The sequence below is a fragment of the Sceloporus occidentalis genome, unplaced genomic scaffold (assembly GCF_023333645.1).
Source record: "Sceloporus occidentalis isolate IW3139 unplaced genomic scaffold, rSceOcc1.0.p SCAF_1, whole genome shotgun sequence".
Lineage (NCBI taxonomy): Eukaryota > Metazoa > Chordata > Lepidosauria > Squamata > Phrynosomatidae > Sceloporus > Sceloporus occidentalis.
This window is the reverse complement of record NW_028316981.1, coordinates 116245488-116261780: the sequence shown is the minus strand read 5'-3', so window position 1 is coordinate 116261780 and position 16293 is coordinate 116245488. Positions and strand designations below refer to the sequence as shown.

Here is a 16293-nt window from a genome sequence, read left to right as displayed (position 1 = left end):
CTCTGATGCTTAGAAATGGAGTGTGGCTTTGGTGCGACCTCCGGACTCTTAGGACCCATGCATCATTTAAATAGCATACCTCCAAAGAGACCCGAAGCAGCTTTATTTTGGCAGTCTGTAACAGGCCTTTGTAAAAAAACAATTCTTTGTCAGAGGCTTTGTTAACTGAGGTATTGCACAAGCCCAACAGGGAACATTCTGTTTCTTAAAGAAGCAGAGAAAGTTTGTATTATCCAGAATTACAAAATGTACTGCATGCTCCATGAAAACCAAAGATGCAGTCATGATCTAATAGTGTTGACCTAACTACATATTTATAAGCAGAATAATTTTATCTGTATAATTAAATATTTTTAAATATACTTTTTATTGGCTAAAATGGTTGGACTGGTTCCTCAACTAACAGAAATACTGTTCCTCACCACAGCTTTAATATACAAGCCCATCACATGAGGGAAGCAAAACAGTCAAGTCTCATCCTTAATAAAGATGAATGCTGAACCTCACCATCAAGTGAACACTGCAAGATCCTTTCCTGAGGGTACAGCAACACATTTTGTTTCCCCATCTGTGGTTTTGTGTACCCTTCAATCTGTAGGGGAAAATCTCTGGCTTATATTGACCATCCCAAACCATTTATGGACAATAAAGGAAGAGTAATTCCAAAGCCAAATGTTCTAGATGGGATCAGAAACATAACAATTGGCATTTTTATAGAAATTTAAGCAATCTGAACTGTCCTAGTTGCTATGCTCCCGGTCTCAACAACAACCAAAAATCAATAAAATGCCAGATCACAGTAAGCCAAAGGGGAATGTTTTTAACTCTTTAAAGTTCATGAATAGAATCTAGCAGTACTTAGTAATTTGTATACTTGGTTAACTACTCTACACTTTAGATATCAGTATGGCTTATAACAAACACCTAGGATTGATGAGTAAGGAGCATAACCACAATTTTGTAAGTAGCACTGTGAGCATACCAGTTTTGTCTTCTTGCTCTACTGTATTGGGTTGTACACAGAATGAATGTGATTCATTACAAATTCTATGGTTTGGTGCTATTTCAGAGAATCATTTTGTAAAGATGTAACATAAAAATTTATTTTGAAACTTTTTTCCCTATCTCATGGGCAGAGAGGCTTCAGGCTTTATGGCGGGTTACAGACCGCCATTAAAGTATGGAGTCAGTCCGTACTAGGGTTAGGAAGGTGCAGTGCTTCCGCACCCCCCTAACCCTAGTACGGACTGAGTCCGTACAAAATGGCGGCTCCCCTTCCACATGGGGGCCGCCATGACGACGTTACAACCGCGCCGCCTCTATATGGGGCGGCGCGGACGTGACGTTGTCAGTCTGCGCCAGGGCGCTTAGTGCGCCCTTTGCGCAGACCAGGAAGGAGCTCCCGTTTCGGAGCTCCTTCCTGGTTTGCGGCGCCGCTTTGCATCGCTGGGCGCAGTCTTCAGAGGGCTGTGCCCAGCGAAGCAAGGGAGAAAGGGGCCAAGCGGCCCCTTTCTCCTCCTCCCCGCCGCCGCGGGGTGTCCTTGGGGCTTAAAGCCCCAAGGACACCCCTTTCCAGGCTGCGGGGAAGGGGCCTTTTGCCGCTTCCCTGCAGCCTGAAAAGCGGCGGATCGGGGCCTCAGTGGATGCTGTTCTGGCAGCTGAGGCCCCGATACACCGGCGAAAGGGGCGGGTACAGCCTGTCCCAAATGGGCGGTCTGTAACCCGCCATAAAATCAAGTTTTGTGGTGCCTTCGAATTTCAAGTTCCATCATCAGACCCTCGGAATAACAGGTTCTGAGCACAGGAATCTGTGTATCAAAAAATAATTGACCTTATAACCCCGTAAATTAAAACTCCAATCCTGATTACCTAAAGTTTTACTTTTCAGCAATGTAACTGTGTGTAGGAGGGGTAAAGGGAGAAATGGGAAATGCTTGCCAATCTATTTCAACTCCTCAAAAATTATTAACCTTTTTTATATATAGTGCTGTAAATTTAAAATCTAATCACAAACTATCTTCTACCCATCCATCCTACCCAATATACTAATACTACACAGATAATGCTGCAACATTCTTTGAAACAGATGAAACAGCAATGCTTCCCACTGGGAAACACTTGAATTGGTTTATGTAAGTTTATGAAGAAAACAAGGCTATGTTTTCTAATCTCTGGCTGTTGCAGAAATATACCAAACAACAAAAGGTGGCAATACAATGCAGTGTGAACTTGACTGCACTGTACGCATAATTGATGTAAGACTGTAAGAAAAAACTGTTTAGTTTTAATTCCTTTCTTTTACAGGCTTGGATTTGCTTTTTCCATCTGACCTAAGTAAGTGCTGTTGTTACTTTGATTTCAAGCCTACTTGACTTCTCCTGTATATTTGGACTTCACACCTGCAAAAGAGAATATAAGGTAAAACACATCCCTGAAGGACATGAATACTAAAAATCAGGTCTTAAAAGATGGTCACTTTCAGCCTATTCATTATGAACAAATACATCACATGTATAAAGGTAAGATGGATAAATCTAATTGTTTACAAGCAAGCGCATCTGATCATTTCACTGTGGATTACAGAAAACCATACAAACTGATAATCTCTAGGAAGCTAAGGCAAATTTTGTATAGCAGTTTTAAAATACTTTGTGAAGTACTAGAAGTGTTCATAACAGAAAAGAAATTCATTACACTTCACTACTGGATGTTATAGGCAAGCAGCCTTCCCTCCCCAGCCCACCTGGGTGCACATGACCTATAGTTACAAAGAACAATACTTACCTTTATTACAATTATAAAAATGGGCAAAGAACCCAATACTAACCCTGCTTGGTGATCAGCAGCAAAAATTCTACTAAACTCCCTGAAATAGTCTATTATTACTAAAAATTAATTAAAATTCTGTATATTACTTCTTGTAGGAGCCCCAGTGGCGCAGTGGTTAAATGCCTGTACTGCAGCCATTCACTCAAAACCACAAGGTTGCGAGTTCAAGACCAGCAAAAGGGCCCAAGCTCAACTCAGGCTTGCATCCTTCCGAGGTCACTAAAATGAGTTCCCAGACTGTTGGGGGCAAATTAGCTTACTTGCTAATTAGCTTACTTGCTGTTCACCGCTATGATCTTTAGAATAGTGGTATATAAATAAAACAAATTATTATTATTATTATTGTCTCATAACATCTGTCAGATCTATCAAACTACACCTTCTAGAGTTAATGGTTTATATCCAGCTTAGATGTAATGGTTTATATGCGTAGGAGTGTGTGTGCTTATGTGCTTCAATTCTCCTGCTGACTTTTGGCAACCCTATAAATTTCACAGGGTTATCTTAGGTAAGGTAAGGAATACTCAGAAGTGGTTTTGTCAGTTCCTTCCTCTGAAATAGAGCCTACAGCAAGTGGTATTCATTGGTGGTCTCCCATTCAGGCACTAAGCAGGGCTGATCTTGCTTAGTTTCCAACATCAGGCATAATGGTGGCATAAAGGTGGTGCCTTTAGGATAGTTAGGCCCTACCTAGCTTTATGTTTTCACCAGCAAGAAAGTCAGTTCTGCCATAAGGGAGTGCTTGTCCATAATGCAACCCCGCAAAACCTGCTACTGAAAGATGAGGGAACCCAACTAAAGTGATCCTCAGGAAAGATGGAATCCACTTGCATAACACTGGAAGACACTTTCTGGTTTAAGGAAACTAGCAGCATGATGCAGAAAGCAGTTCAATTTGAACACAGGTTCAACTCTACTTTCTTCAGTGAAGCAGAGATAACCCTGACTAAAGCAAACATATCCTTTTGTATGGTGAATAACTATTAGGAATTTATAGTTGTCCTCTTCTTTTGGTCTTTAGTTTATTTTCCCTACTCGCCAAGAGTGGCACCAGGGAAACTACTGTATGCCAAATAGTGTTTTATAAATCAGTGGTTCTCACATGAGAGATAAATATCCCAAGTAAGTGCAGACTATTCTTAGGGAAATCTCAAACTCCTCTGTGGCTCCCCTTGCTTTTCTTTACCCAGTGTGTTAATTGGTAATATTGTTCAACCTGGAAGGTCTGCTCCTTTTATAAAGGTCCAAACTGATTTAAACCTTAAGTTGAATGTAGGCCCTTATATGAGAGACAACAAAAGTGCCTGGAGGTACTTAATTTACAAAACTGAACGAAAACAAAACAAAACAAAATGCACATGAATTAGTCCTGGAACTTTAAGAAGGTTCACACTTTTTAAAAATTAAGAACTGAGGCAATGTTCTTATAACTGTGGCTAAAACATTCCTCAGGAGCCTGCTGCCCAGCCCAGCACTTGAGAAACTGCTGCACACATCTAACGTGCTGCATCTTTGGAAACAAGGAAAAACTTCTACCTTTATTATACCTTTATTAAACATACATATAGGACTGCATTCACCTCAACAAGTACACCATGGGAAGGGCAAGAAAGTCTATTTTTAATATAGTCAGATGCATATCTAGATATTGCAGGCTTGGAATCTCTCCCCCTTGCAACCATAATACTGTATATGTGCCACTGAGAATATTTACAAATCTGCACTGAGATGGTGTATGAACCCTAGAAAAGATGTTCTCTGTATCAGAGCTAATCAGAGTGGTAGTCTCTGAGCCACTACACTTTTATAGTTGTGCTATTCCACTTTTACTGTCCTAGCTACCTCCTGTTGCATTCTGGGGTTTGTAGTTCACTGAGTCCTAAGAACTTCTCTGGTGTTCTTTCTGCCTCTCCCTAAACTACAAGCCCCAGAGTGCAACAGGAGGCAGCCAGGGCAGTACAAGCGGAATAGCAGTACTCTAAAGAGTGCAGTGCGGTAATCTCATGTGTCTCATGGAAAAAACTCATATCAGATAATCTGGCAAGCACTGCTCTATATGAGTTTTTTCCCCTGCAGGAAAATAGTGTACCTTGCCACTTAAGAACGACATAACTTTTGATGCCTGCACTGGGAAGCCAATGCACACAGCAGCTTCCCCAGATATGCACATGAAGCAAGAAACACGCTCATTTGCAAAAAGTCTTCTTACTCCTGAGATTAAGTTGTGGGAAAGGAGCAACTATGCCAAGGAGCAGTCAAACGCCACTGGTAACAGAAAGGATAAGATTAACACCACACAAGTTAGAATACAAGCCTGTTGCCCGGTTTTTCATAATATAAACGTCATGTGCAAATGCTTTATGAAAAATAAGGCAGTACACTCGTATTCTAACTTCTATGGGATTAATGCACATGATGTTTAATACTAAAAATAGGGCAGTACATATTCTCACTTGCATGGGGTTAATGCGCATGATCCATAATGCATTAAGAAAAATAGGGCCATATGCTTGTATTCCAATGTGAATGGGGCTAATGCGCATGATGCTTATGTTATGGAAAATAAGGCAGTGAGGCCTCATTCTGCCTTGTAGCATTTGATGCCCGTGGTTTTTATTTTATTTAACTTGGGAGTTCAATGCTGCGTTTATATGAGGAAAAAGAAGGCTCTTGCTCTAACTTGTCTGGGGGAAGCCATGGGTTTTCTTCTACGATGCTCTGATTGTGAAAACCCAACACCCATCTCTTGACGGCGCTGGCACGGAGTGAGAAGCCCCAACCTCCAGCTGGGGAGGAAGGGGCCCGCGTTCTTGCCAATGCTCCAAGGGATATGGGGGTCTCCAACAATTTTGGCCCAGAAGAGGAAGAGGAGATCTCCTGAAGGTGCTCTCATCTCAGGCAGCCCTCCAGGATCCACTCAGGGGGAGAGGCCTTGGGGTACCCCCTCGGACTCGCACCCAGGGCCGGCTCTGAGGCTCCTCCTCCTCCTCCTCCTCGCCTGAGGCGAAGGCAGCAGGGAAGAAGCAATGCCGAAAGGGCGGCCTGGGCACGAGGGGCATGGGAGGAGGAGAGAGGCACTCTGGCCTGGCTCTGACCGGGAGGGAGAGGCAGGCGCCCTCCTCCGAAGGGACCACGCGGCCTCTCCCCTCCTCCTCCTCCCTCCCTCTCTCTCTCTCTCACCTTTTGGAGAGGTCCATGAGGACCCCGGAGAAGAGCTTCTCCCCGAACCGGAACGAGACCACCAGGGCGTCCTCGATGATGTGATCCAGCGTCACCAGCACCTCTGAGCCAGGAAGCAGCGGCACCGTCGGGGCCGTCGTCGGCAATGCGCCCGCCGCCTCCTCCTCCTCCTCCTCCTCCTCCTCGGGGACCTCCGCTTGCCTCCCAGCAGCATCGCCGGGCTCCTCCTCCTCCTGCTCCTCCGTCCGGGGCGGCTCCTCCCTGGGCTCCGCGGGCGAGGAAGGCAGCGGCGGCGGCGGGGGCGTCTCTTCCTCCTCCCGCTCCTGCTCCCGGCGCTCCTGGGTGAGGCCGGGCTCTCCCTCGGGGCCTGGGCCGGGCTGGGCCTGGGGCGGGAGGGCTTCCACAGGGCTCCTGGGCGGCGTTGGCGGCTCCTGGGCCTCCGCTCCTGGCGCCGGCTGGGGCTCCTCCCTGGCCTCGAGGACGGCCGACTCCGCTGCGGCCGGAGTGCCTTCCGGGAGCGGGTCCGCGCCGGCCTCGCTGCCCGGCATGGGCTCGGCCTCGCCGGCTCCCGCATCACCCGGCACCGCCGCAGTCGCAGCCACGGCCGCCATTTTCTCCGCTCTCCCTGCTGCTGCTGCTGCTGCTGCTGCTACTGCTTCCTCCTCCTCCTCCTCGATAGCCGCGGCCTCCTTCGCCCGCCTGCGCGCCCGGGACGGCCCCCTCCCTGCGCCTCGGATTTCTATTGGGCCGCGCGGGAGTCCGTCAAGGGCGGAAACAACTTCCCATTGGCCCGAGGGAGGAAACGTTGGGTCTCAAGAGCAGGAAGAGGAAAAAGGAGGCGGGGCCACGGATATCTCTGTGTCGAGAGAGATCAAAAGGGGGCAGGTTAATGAGCGGCGGCCCTTTTGCTGTTCGGGGAGGAGCTTAGAGGCGCGCTAAGCCCGCCCGCCTCGCTCCGATTGGTCGCGGCGGATGCCTGTCGAAAGGAATGTTTGAGCACCACAGAGGAGGTGCTCTTAGAATTATTGCGCATGCTGCGTCCGCACTGCATCAATAACCCCGGTTTGGTACCACTTTGGCTGCCGCGCTTCCATGCTATGGGATTCTAGGGATTGTGGCAAAGCTCTGGTGCCCCCACAACAAACTACAGTTCCCAGAATGCTGCATCCGCACTGGAGAAATAACCTGGTTTGGCACCGCTTCAACTCGTTGTCTGGCCCAAGGCTATGGAATTCTGGGAGTTGGAGTTTGTTGTGGGCCAGGAGCAGAGCAGAGCTACACTCGGTCCTACAACAAACTCCAACTCCCAGAATTCCATAGCACTTGAGCCATGGCAGTCAAAGCGGTGCCAATGTGGGTTATTTCTGCAGTGTGGATGCAGCCTCAATGTTGGAAGACAGACAGGAGGAGTATAAAGTATAAAGAGCAACAGGAAGACCCAGGAGGCGCCTCCAATGCAGGGAGCAGGAAAGCCACAAAAATGGTTATCTCTAGTCCAAAACACACTGCAGAAATAATCCAGTTTGAGACCGCTTTAACTGCCCTGGCTCAATGCTAGGAACCCTGGGAACTGTGGTTTTTGTGAGCCATTTCGCCTTCTCTGTCAGAGAGCTTTGGTGCGGCAATAAACTACAATCCCCAGGATTCCCTAGCACTGAACCAGGGCAGCTAAAGCAGTCTCAAACTGGATTATTTCTGCAGTGTGTTTTGGAGACAAGCCCGTAACCCACTGCACATACAGTAGCAGTGGCATTACAAATTGTCCTTTTTTAAAAAATGCTGTCTCTATATATATCCATAAAAATGCCAAAGAGTTGGACGGAGGACCTGCTCTGGCTCCAGCTGCTAAAAGTTTGGAAAGAGCTTTTTAAAACCATCTCCTTTGTCTGGCCTGGGAAAAGGATAAAGATGGCAGAGGTAGGCAGATGCTGTGTGTAAAAACCCTTCAGAATGGTGCCTGGCTCTGCTTTTGTAGAAGGGGACAGATGTGTTGCCACTCAGAAACCAAACTCTGATCCTTGCAGATTAGCTGCCCATTTGCTCACATTCATCATCTATCTCTTGTGCCCTTAAGGCGACTCAGCCATTGCTCCTTTGTCTCAGATCCTAGGTGTAATCTGATGCCTGCAGCAGTTTCTAGTGACTAATTCAGTCTCCATTTTGAGATTGGATCTGAAAGGCAGAGCTCATAGGAACAATGTTGGGCCTATTTTTAATTTCCTTTTTGTGGCTTGTACGTTTGCCTCTTCCTCCCCAGCCTTTTGTGCCACCTAGCTTCATGGAGAGTTCTGGAAAACTCAAAAGCTTGTTTGCTGGGTGTTAAATGTTTGTTGGTCCCAATAAAGTTAGCAGCCATATGTGGATTTGTATTTTTTCTCACACACACAGACTAGGATGTTTGTCTTTGTTTTTTTATGTGCCAAGTTGTTTTGTTCCTATTGGCTCTCTTTGGTCAAATCTGCACTGCAAAAATAACGCAGTTTGACACCACTTTAACTGCTCAGTGCTTTGGAATTCTGGGATTTGTAGTTTTGTGAGTTGTTTAGCCTTCTCTGTCAGGGAGCTCTGGTGTCGCAATAAACTACAAATTCCAGGATTCCATAGGATGGAGCCATGGCTGTTAAAGTGGTGTCAAAGCGGATTAGGTCTCCCCATGCTTCCCCTGATGTCTTCACCCATTTTCAAGATGCAAAAATAATTTTTCCCTTTCTTTGTCCTATATTACTTTTGAAAGCACTATGTAACAATTGTGGTTATATAAAACAACAACACAATCACTTCCTCAGCATGATGGCTGTCCCCCAAGTAAGGCAAGGTGCAGGGAGCCTGTTTTGAATTTTGATCAAGATGTTTGCTTGCTTCTATTCCCATCATTCACCTGGCATGAAACTCATGCATTCTTGGCCAATGGTATGGGAGTGTGGTAGTTGAAAACAACTGGAGGTGGGAAGTTTTCCACCCTTGATTTAAAGTACACAAGGATTAAAATTAGGGACATGCACGCTGCTAATAATACCCATCTAGAACAAAATACAAACTGTTTTCACACGTCAGGGGAAATGTCTGCATAAATCAAAAAGAACATGAATTCAGATCAGAATGCCATATGTATGGGAGACAAAGCAGAGAACATGCAGCCCATCATCAGCCATGTTCTCCTCACCCCTTAAGACGACAGATCTCTGTGATTTGTAGAGGGATATTGCTTTGTGACTTTACAGAAAGATTGCTGACACTGTGCTGGACAAGAAAGTGGTTTAGATATCCCTTGTAAGAGATAATACTAAGCAGTGGTCATCTCCAGCAGATGCCTCAACTTGTTGCTCTTTTGATCCTCAGTCTACAGGGCCTGTGGCCAGCCTGCCAGCTGAAGAGCACTAGGCTGGGGGAGTTGGCTAGACAGGAATGCCAAGATACTGCGTAATGTTTTCAGCCTGTGTTGAGGCTGGCTTCTCCTTTGTAGTTATACCCAGGACTGATGCATCGAGACTGCATTATAACATTAAATGGGAATAGAATGTGTGATTCTGAAATAAAAAAGTTTCAAAAAGGATTCTGCAATTCATTTAATGCTATGTAATGTAAGTCTGTAAGTTTGAACATTACTCCAGTACATCTCATAGGTCTAAACTAGTCCCAACTAAAATCCCATTTAATCAATTGCTACGTCACTAAATAGGTAAATTCCACTGACTCACTCAGTCTACTGTAGCTGGAACATGGACTTGGATTGAGGCCATAGTTTCCAACTCACAAACAAACACCTAAGCATTTGAATACTGTGGCCATAAAAGCAATCATAGTCTCTTTCATAGCAAAAGGGGTAAGGTGGCATGCAAGAGGCACCAGTATAGGGTTTGGTTGTGGTTAGTATCATTTCTGGATTAATCAAGAAACAAGAATCAGGTTTTAAATTATGTCTCTGATCTGCCACCAATTCTTGTTTGTTTGTTTGTTTTTAATCAACAGGTAGCATTTGAGACAATCTCATATACAAATTAATATTTCAGCATTTCCAATGGACTAGCTAGCCTCTTTTCTGCAGTTGTCCTGTTCACTTGGGAAGACTCAAGGATTTTATGTGGGTGATAAAACAGGTGATAAGAAATCTGTGTCTAGTAAGGTGACTGTATTTGTGCATGCTTCAACATCAGATTTTTTCAAGAATGAATTTGTAGCAGACATATGCCAAATAACACATATAACCCTGCTCTGGAGATACTTGGCTGAGGTCACTTTCAGAAACCAACAACAACACTGGTTAAGTCCTGTAGAAACTAAAGTATGCATGGCCAAGGCATTTTTAACAATAGTTGCTTGTCCAAATGGACAGCCGGTTCTAACTTTTGAGCACCCAATGGAGATAGGTCTATATACAACTTAAGAAATGAAGAGAACAAATTAATACTACAAGATACTGAAACACTGAATGACATTTCAGTGAAATTGAATGGAAATGGTAGAACACAGAAGCATTTTTTTTTCTTGGAGTGTTGCAAACAACTACGTCATCTTTCTGGAAAACCTCTTAACAAAATGTTTCTCTCTACACTGGCATGGAAAGGGAATTCTGCATATGTTTAGAGTTGTTGTTAACTGCCCTTGGTTCATCCCCAACTCTTGGCAACCCTGTGTATAAGACATCTCCATGACCCCCATCCTCCACTGTTTTGCTTAGATCCTCTAATTTCTGGCCTGTGATCTCCCTGATTGAGTCTATCCATCTAGCATGTAGTCTTCCTCTCTTTCTGCTACCTTCCACTTTTCCTAGTATTATTGTCTTTTTCTAATGAGTCTTGCCTTCTTTTCATGTGGCCAAAGTACAACAGCTTCAATTTTATCACCTTGGCGTCCAGGGAGATTTCAGGCTTTATCTCCACAAGGACCCATTTGTTTGTCTTTTTGGCTGTCCATGATATCCCCAACACTCTTCCCCAGCACCACATTTCAAATGAGTTGATTTTCTTCTTACCTGCTTTCTTCCCTGACCAACTCTCACATCTGTACATGGTGATGGGGAATACAGTGGCTTGGACAATTCTAGCTTTAGTGTTCAGTTGTATATCCTTACTCTTTAGGACCTTGGCTATTTCCTTCATAGCTGCCCTTCTCATTCCTTGTCTTCTGATTTCCTGATTGCAGTCTCCATTCTGATCAATATTTGATCTAAGACCTCTTTTAACTATTTCGATTTCCTCATTGTCTAGGTTAAATTTATTTAGTGTCTCCATGGTCATTATTTTTGTTTTCTTTATGTTCAGCATTAAGCGTGCCTTTCCACTTTCTTCTTTGACCTTCCATAGTTATTTTTCAAAGTCTGTGATGTTTTCCTCTAGTAGTATGGTGTCGTCCGCATATTTTAGATTGTTGATGCTCCTACCTCCTATCTTTACTCCTCCTTCTTCTGAGTCTAAACCTGCTTTTCTTATTATATTTTCTGTATACAGGTTGAACAAATAGGATAATAGTATACAACCTTGCCTGGCCCATTTGCCAATTGGGGACTATTCTGTTTCTCCATACAGATTTCTCATCAGGACTATCAAATGTGGTGGCACTCCTATTACCTTAAGAGCCATCCATAGTTTTTCATGATCTATGCAGTCAAATGCTTTGCTATAGTCTATAATGCACATGTTAATATTTTTTCTGGAATTCCTTCATATGCTTAATTAGCCATGGTATGTTTACAATGTCTTCCCTAATGCCTCTTCCTTCCCTGAACTGTGCGTGCATCTCTGGGATTTCTCCATGGATGATTAATGTCTGTGTTGCAGAATTTTTAGTGGAATTTTGCTTGTGTGGGAAATGAGTGTGATGGTCCTATAGGTGCGTTACAGACCGCCGAAAAGCGGCGGCCTGTACCTGCCCCTTTCCCTGGGGTATCAGGGCCTCAGTGGCTAGAACGGCAGCCGCTGAGGCCCCGATCCGCCACTTTCCAGGCTGCGGGGAAGCGGCAAAAGGCCCCTTCCCTGCAGCCTGGAAAGGGGTGTCCTTGGGGCTTCTAGCCCCAAGGACACCCCGCGGCGGTGGGGAGGAGGAGAAAGGGGCCGCTTGGCCCCTTTCTCCTCCGCGTCGCTGGCACAGCCGTGTGAAGGCTGCGCCCAGCGACGCAAACCAGGAAGGAGCTCCAAAACGGAGCTCTTTCCTGCTCCACGCAAAGGGCGCACTAAGCACTCTGGCACGGAGCGACGACGTCACATCTGCGCCGCCCCGTATAGAGGCGGCGCGGTCATGACATCGTCATGGTGGCCCCCATGTAGATGGGGCGCTGCCATTTTGTACGGACTGACTCCATACTAAAAGGCCCGTTTGTAACGGGCCTCAGTTTCTGCAGTCTTTTCAGTCTCTTTTTTTGTAGACAGGAATGTATATTGATCCTTTTCAGTCTTTTGGCCAGTGTTTTGTGTTCCATATTTGTAGAAATATATTAGTTAGCAGTAGAATTGATTCTGTCTGTGTGGATTGTAGCAGTTTGATAAAAATATAATCTGTTCCTGGTGATTTATTTTCCCACAGTTTTTCTTACTGCAGCGTCCACCTTGTTTTTAGGATTTGGTGTTCATCTTCGTATGGTTCCTCATTCCATATGTCATTCATTTTTTCATCTCTTTTATATAACACTTCTGTATTGCATCCAATAACTTTTTATTTCTTCTTGATTTTGTAGCATGGTTTTGTTTTGTTTTTTGGTCATAGAGCATCTCGGCCCTTGGTTTGACATTCTCTTTGAGTTCTTGGATCTTATATTCAGAGGCCAGGGCATAATTTTGAATATAAGTTTAAAGCTTCCTGAATAGCATGCCACCTGCCCTGGAAATACTACTTCTTTCTTTCATTTACTGTATAGGTCTACAGCTGTTTGGGGATGGTGATACCTGCTCTCCAGATGTGCTTAGAGCTGGTTTGAATAAACCGCAGTAATCCAGGGGCCATTTTTCCTCTTCTGAGACACAGAGGCTATTATATATTTTTGCAGGAGGAGAGACAAAGCATGAGTTTGTATGATTGCACCTTTTTAAAACAGGAAATCAATACTCCTGGTGGCTTCCATGAGGATTTTTTCCCCTTTTTTCCCTTTTGCTTCCAAATTTTCTGTGAAGGGGACTTGCACACATGAGTGGGGAGTTGCATGTGACCTGCAATCCATATGATTACTACCCCTGACGCAGAAGGTCCAGAGGGACTCAACTAGTGATTCATCTTAGTGCTGAGATCACATTGCTCTAGAAATGAAACCTAACACAAATTAAGCCTGTATGTGTTCTGAGAAAACCAGAGTGGTGTGTGTAGGCGAATGTATGGGAGAGTAGTGAAGATGTCCATTTTCAATTGGAAACCTTTTGCTCTTTTAAATAGAAAGGGGGAGCTGAGAAAAACTTCTTAGCAGACAGAAAAAAAACATTGCTGTTTTGCTATAAACATGGAATAACAAAAAGTTTATTTTCAATCTTGTCTAATCCTAGAACAATTCACATGTACCTTTAGAATTCCGGCATTAGAGAAGTCAGTGTTTTTTGATTTTATTGTGTGCTATGAAATTGTTTAGCTGTGTTATTTAAACTTCTGCAAAACAAAAATGTAAATTATATCCAAACTACCTGCTTGTCTGCCTTTCTGTTTCTCTATTTGTGTTTTTAAATCAATTTTTCTAAGACCTTAGAAAAATGCTGAGTTTTAGAGATTCTTTTTTATTTTGTTTCCCCCCCAGTTTATTGATGGGTAGGCAGGCTATTAAAAACCCTGCTAGAGTAATAATCTGTATAAATGTATTTGTAAGGTTGTATTCACTCCCTGTTTTTAGTCACTTTTGTCTCATTCTGAATATAAGGAATGTACACAATGGAGAAAATTCCACTCATGAGCTATTTGAATGATAATATAGATACTCAATAACAATGTCTTTAAAATTGCCCTGTCCATGGCAGGAGTACTTGGGGGACTACTTCCATAACCTGCTAAGGGAGACCATCAATTTTGAACCTACAAGAATCTGTCAATTAGAAAAGCCTCCTTTTCAGCTACTGAACTAATGGATGTGCTCCATTGGCTTAGCTCAGCATGATCCCTTTTGCTTCAGTCTCTACTTTTTTGCAGTACATGAGTGATTGTAAAACTATTCATTTCCTGCAGATAGTTAAGTCACATGCTTTCTTTTTGGCTACTAAAAACACTTTATTTTGTTTATAGTCTCCCCCCCCCCCCCAAGTATTGCAAGCTTTTGTTATTTTCAAATTATACTGTACACTTATCCTTAGTCAAAGGGCAGAGAAGTGATCAAATTATACTGTACTATGAATAGTATCAGATTCTTTTAATCTGATTCTTTGAATCAGGACCAGTTCTTAATTGACGACCAATGACCCATTGAACTGAATATGACACCTGCATTTTGCATAACAACTAAATTATATTATTTGTAATTGGTTGGCTTAATTGGTTAGGTTATATTTTTTTACCACACTTTTATAATATTATTCCACTGTTACTGCTACAGCTGTAGAATCCTTGGATTTCCAGGTTGTTTTTGTTGTATGCCTTCAAGTTGTTTCCACTTATGTCAACCCTAAGGGTTTTCTTGGCAAGTTTCTTCAGAGGGGGTTTGCCATTGCCATCCTCTGAGGCCCCGAGAGTATGACTTGCCCAAGTTCACCCAGTGGGATTTACATGTCCAAGCTGGGATTTGAATCCTGGTCTCCAGAGTCTTTGTCCCAACACTCAAACTACTACACCATGCTGACTACATTTGCACTTTGTTGTTTTGTGCCTTCAAGTTGTTTCCAACTTTTGGCAACCCTAAGTGCGACCCTATCATGTGGTTTTCTTGGCAAGATTCGTTCAGAGGGGTTACCATTGCTATCCTCTAAGGCTTACCCAAGATCACTGAGTGGTTTTTATGCCCTCTGGTGCCACAACAAACTACCATTCCCAGAATTCCATAGCATTGAGCCATGGCAGTTAAAGTGGTATCAAACTGGTATATTTCTGCAGTGGGGATAAAGCCTGAGTTTGGAGCAAGTAAAGTAAGCTGAGGACAAAGGGAGAAATGGGAGAAGGAAGAAAAATTTTAATATTGTACTTTAAAAGCTAAAAAGTGGTACAACAGAAGATTAATTGGGACTGTCCCTGCCAAACTGGGACAGTTGGAGGGTATGGTATACTCCTCCTTGGTTCTGAGAGATCTGTTTTAAGGTCCACTTTTATAGTAGCCTTATTCTGTGGCATCAGGCAAGCCATAGACTCAGTTCAGTCAGTCTTCCAAAATGATAGTTAAGAGCTGTGGCCTTGTACACCAATATACTTCTCCACTTTTGGAGTTCTCCTGACCATTACTTACAGATCAGGCAACTGATTTCCAAAACAAAATTTCCAGTCCAATTCAATTAATGTTTTTAAATCAGAGATGAACAACTGCCACATCTGTATTCTACAGGTTTTGGACTGCAACTTCCATGATCTGTCACTGGTGGTTATGCAGGCTGGAGCTACTGAGGATTGTAGGTCAAAACACCTGGAGGACCACAGTTGTCTCCTTCTGCTTTAAGTTTTGTTTTGGTGGTAGGAATGATTACAGATCCTCTCTCATTTAGCCATGACACCAAACCAGGGCTATAAGGAAACCTGGATGTTTATCACACTATACTCTTAAAGTGCTACTATTCCACTTTGACTCCTCTAGCTGCCTCCTGTTGCATTCTGGGATTTGCAGTTTTAAGGAGGGGTATTTAGAATTCTCTGCCTGAGAATTCTAAATACTCCTCCTTAAAACTGCCAATACCAGAATGCAACAGGAGGCAGCTAGAGGAGTCAAAGTGGAATAGTAGCACTTTAAGAGTATAGTGTGATAAACAACCTGGAGACTGGGAGAATGACAGAAGAGAAGGATAAAGGCTTGTGATACAGTCATGATTCTTCAAATTTTAGCAATAGCAATAACATTTCTACACCTCTTATCAGTGCTCTTAAGCACTCCCTAAGCAGTTTACAATGTGTAAACTAAATTTTGTTAGAGAAGTTGGAATTAGACGTCTAAACCAGACTATGGTTTCTTATTCTCAGTAGTGAAATAGGAACAAAATGTTATGCAAATGATACATACAGAGTGAAGACCCAGTTTTCATCCACAAGAATAATATGAATCAATGGTCTTGAGGCTTAACATTAATTTTTCTGATACAAAATAAGAGTTCCTGTTTCCCTTAGGATGCAAATAGGGTTGCCGGTTTTTCATCTAGACACTGTAACCGTGCTTTTAACAGCATCTTGATGCACACATATTAGTAG

General features: G+C 43.6%; 1 protein-coding gene across 5 annotated transcripts in view; it reads right to left on the bottom strand.

The window, feature by feature from the left end:
- Positions 1–6689, bottom strand: part of PWWP2A (PWWP domain containing 2A) — a 39307-nt gene extending 32618 nt beyond the window's left edge. For 3 of the 5 annotated variants that reach the window (XR_016281896.1, XM_089532231.1, XM_089532244.1), the window contains exon 1: positions 6010–6683. Coding sequence is in view for 4 of the 5 variants with exons in the window: in XM_089532231.1 (XP_089388357.1) it covers positions 6010–6620 (611 nt within the window). In the remaining variant the exon portion in view is untranslated. Of the gene's footprint in view, positions 1–6009 lie in introns of all 5 variants that reach the window. The other 2 variants (XM_089532252.1, XM_089532223.1) reach the window with 2 other exon arrangements.
- Between the last annotated feature and the right edge of the window lie 9604 nt (positions 6690–16293).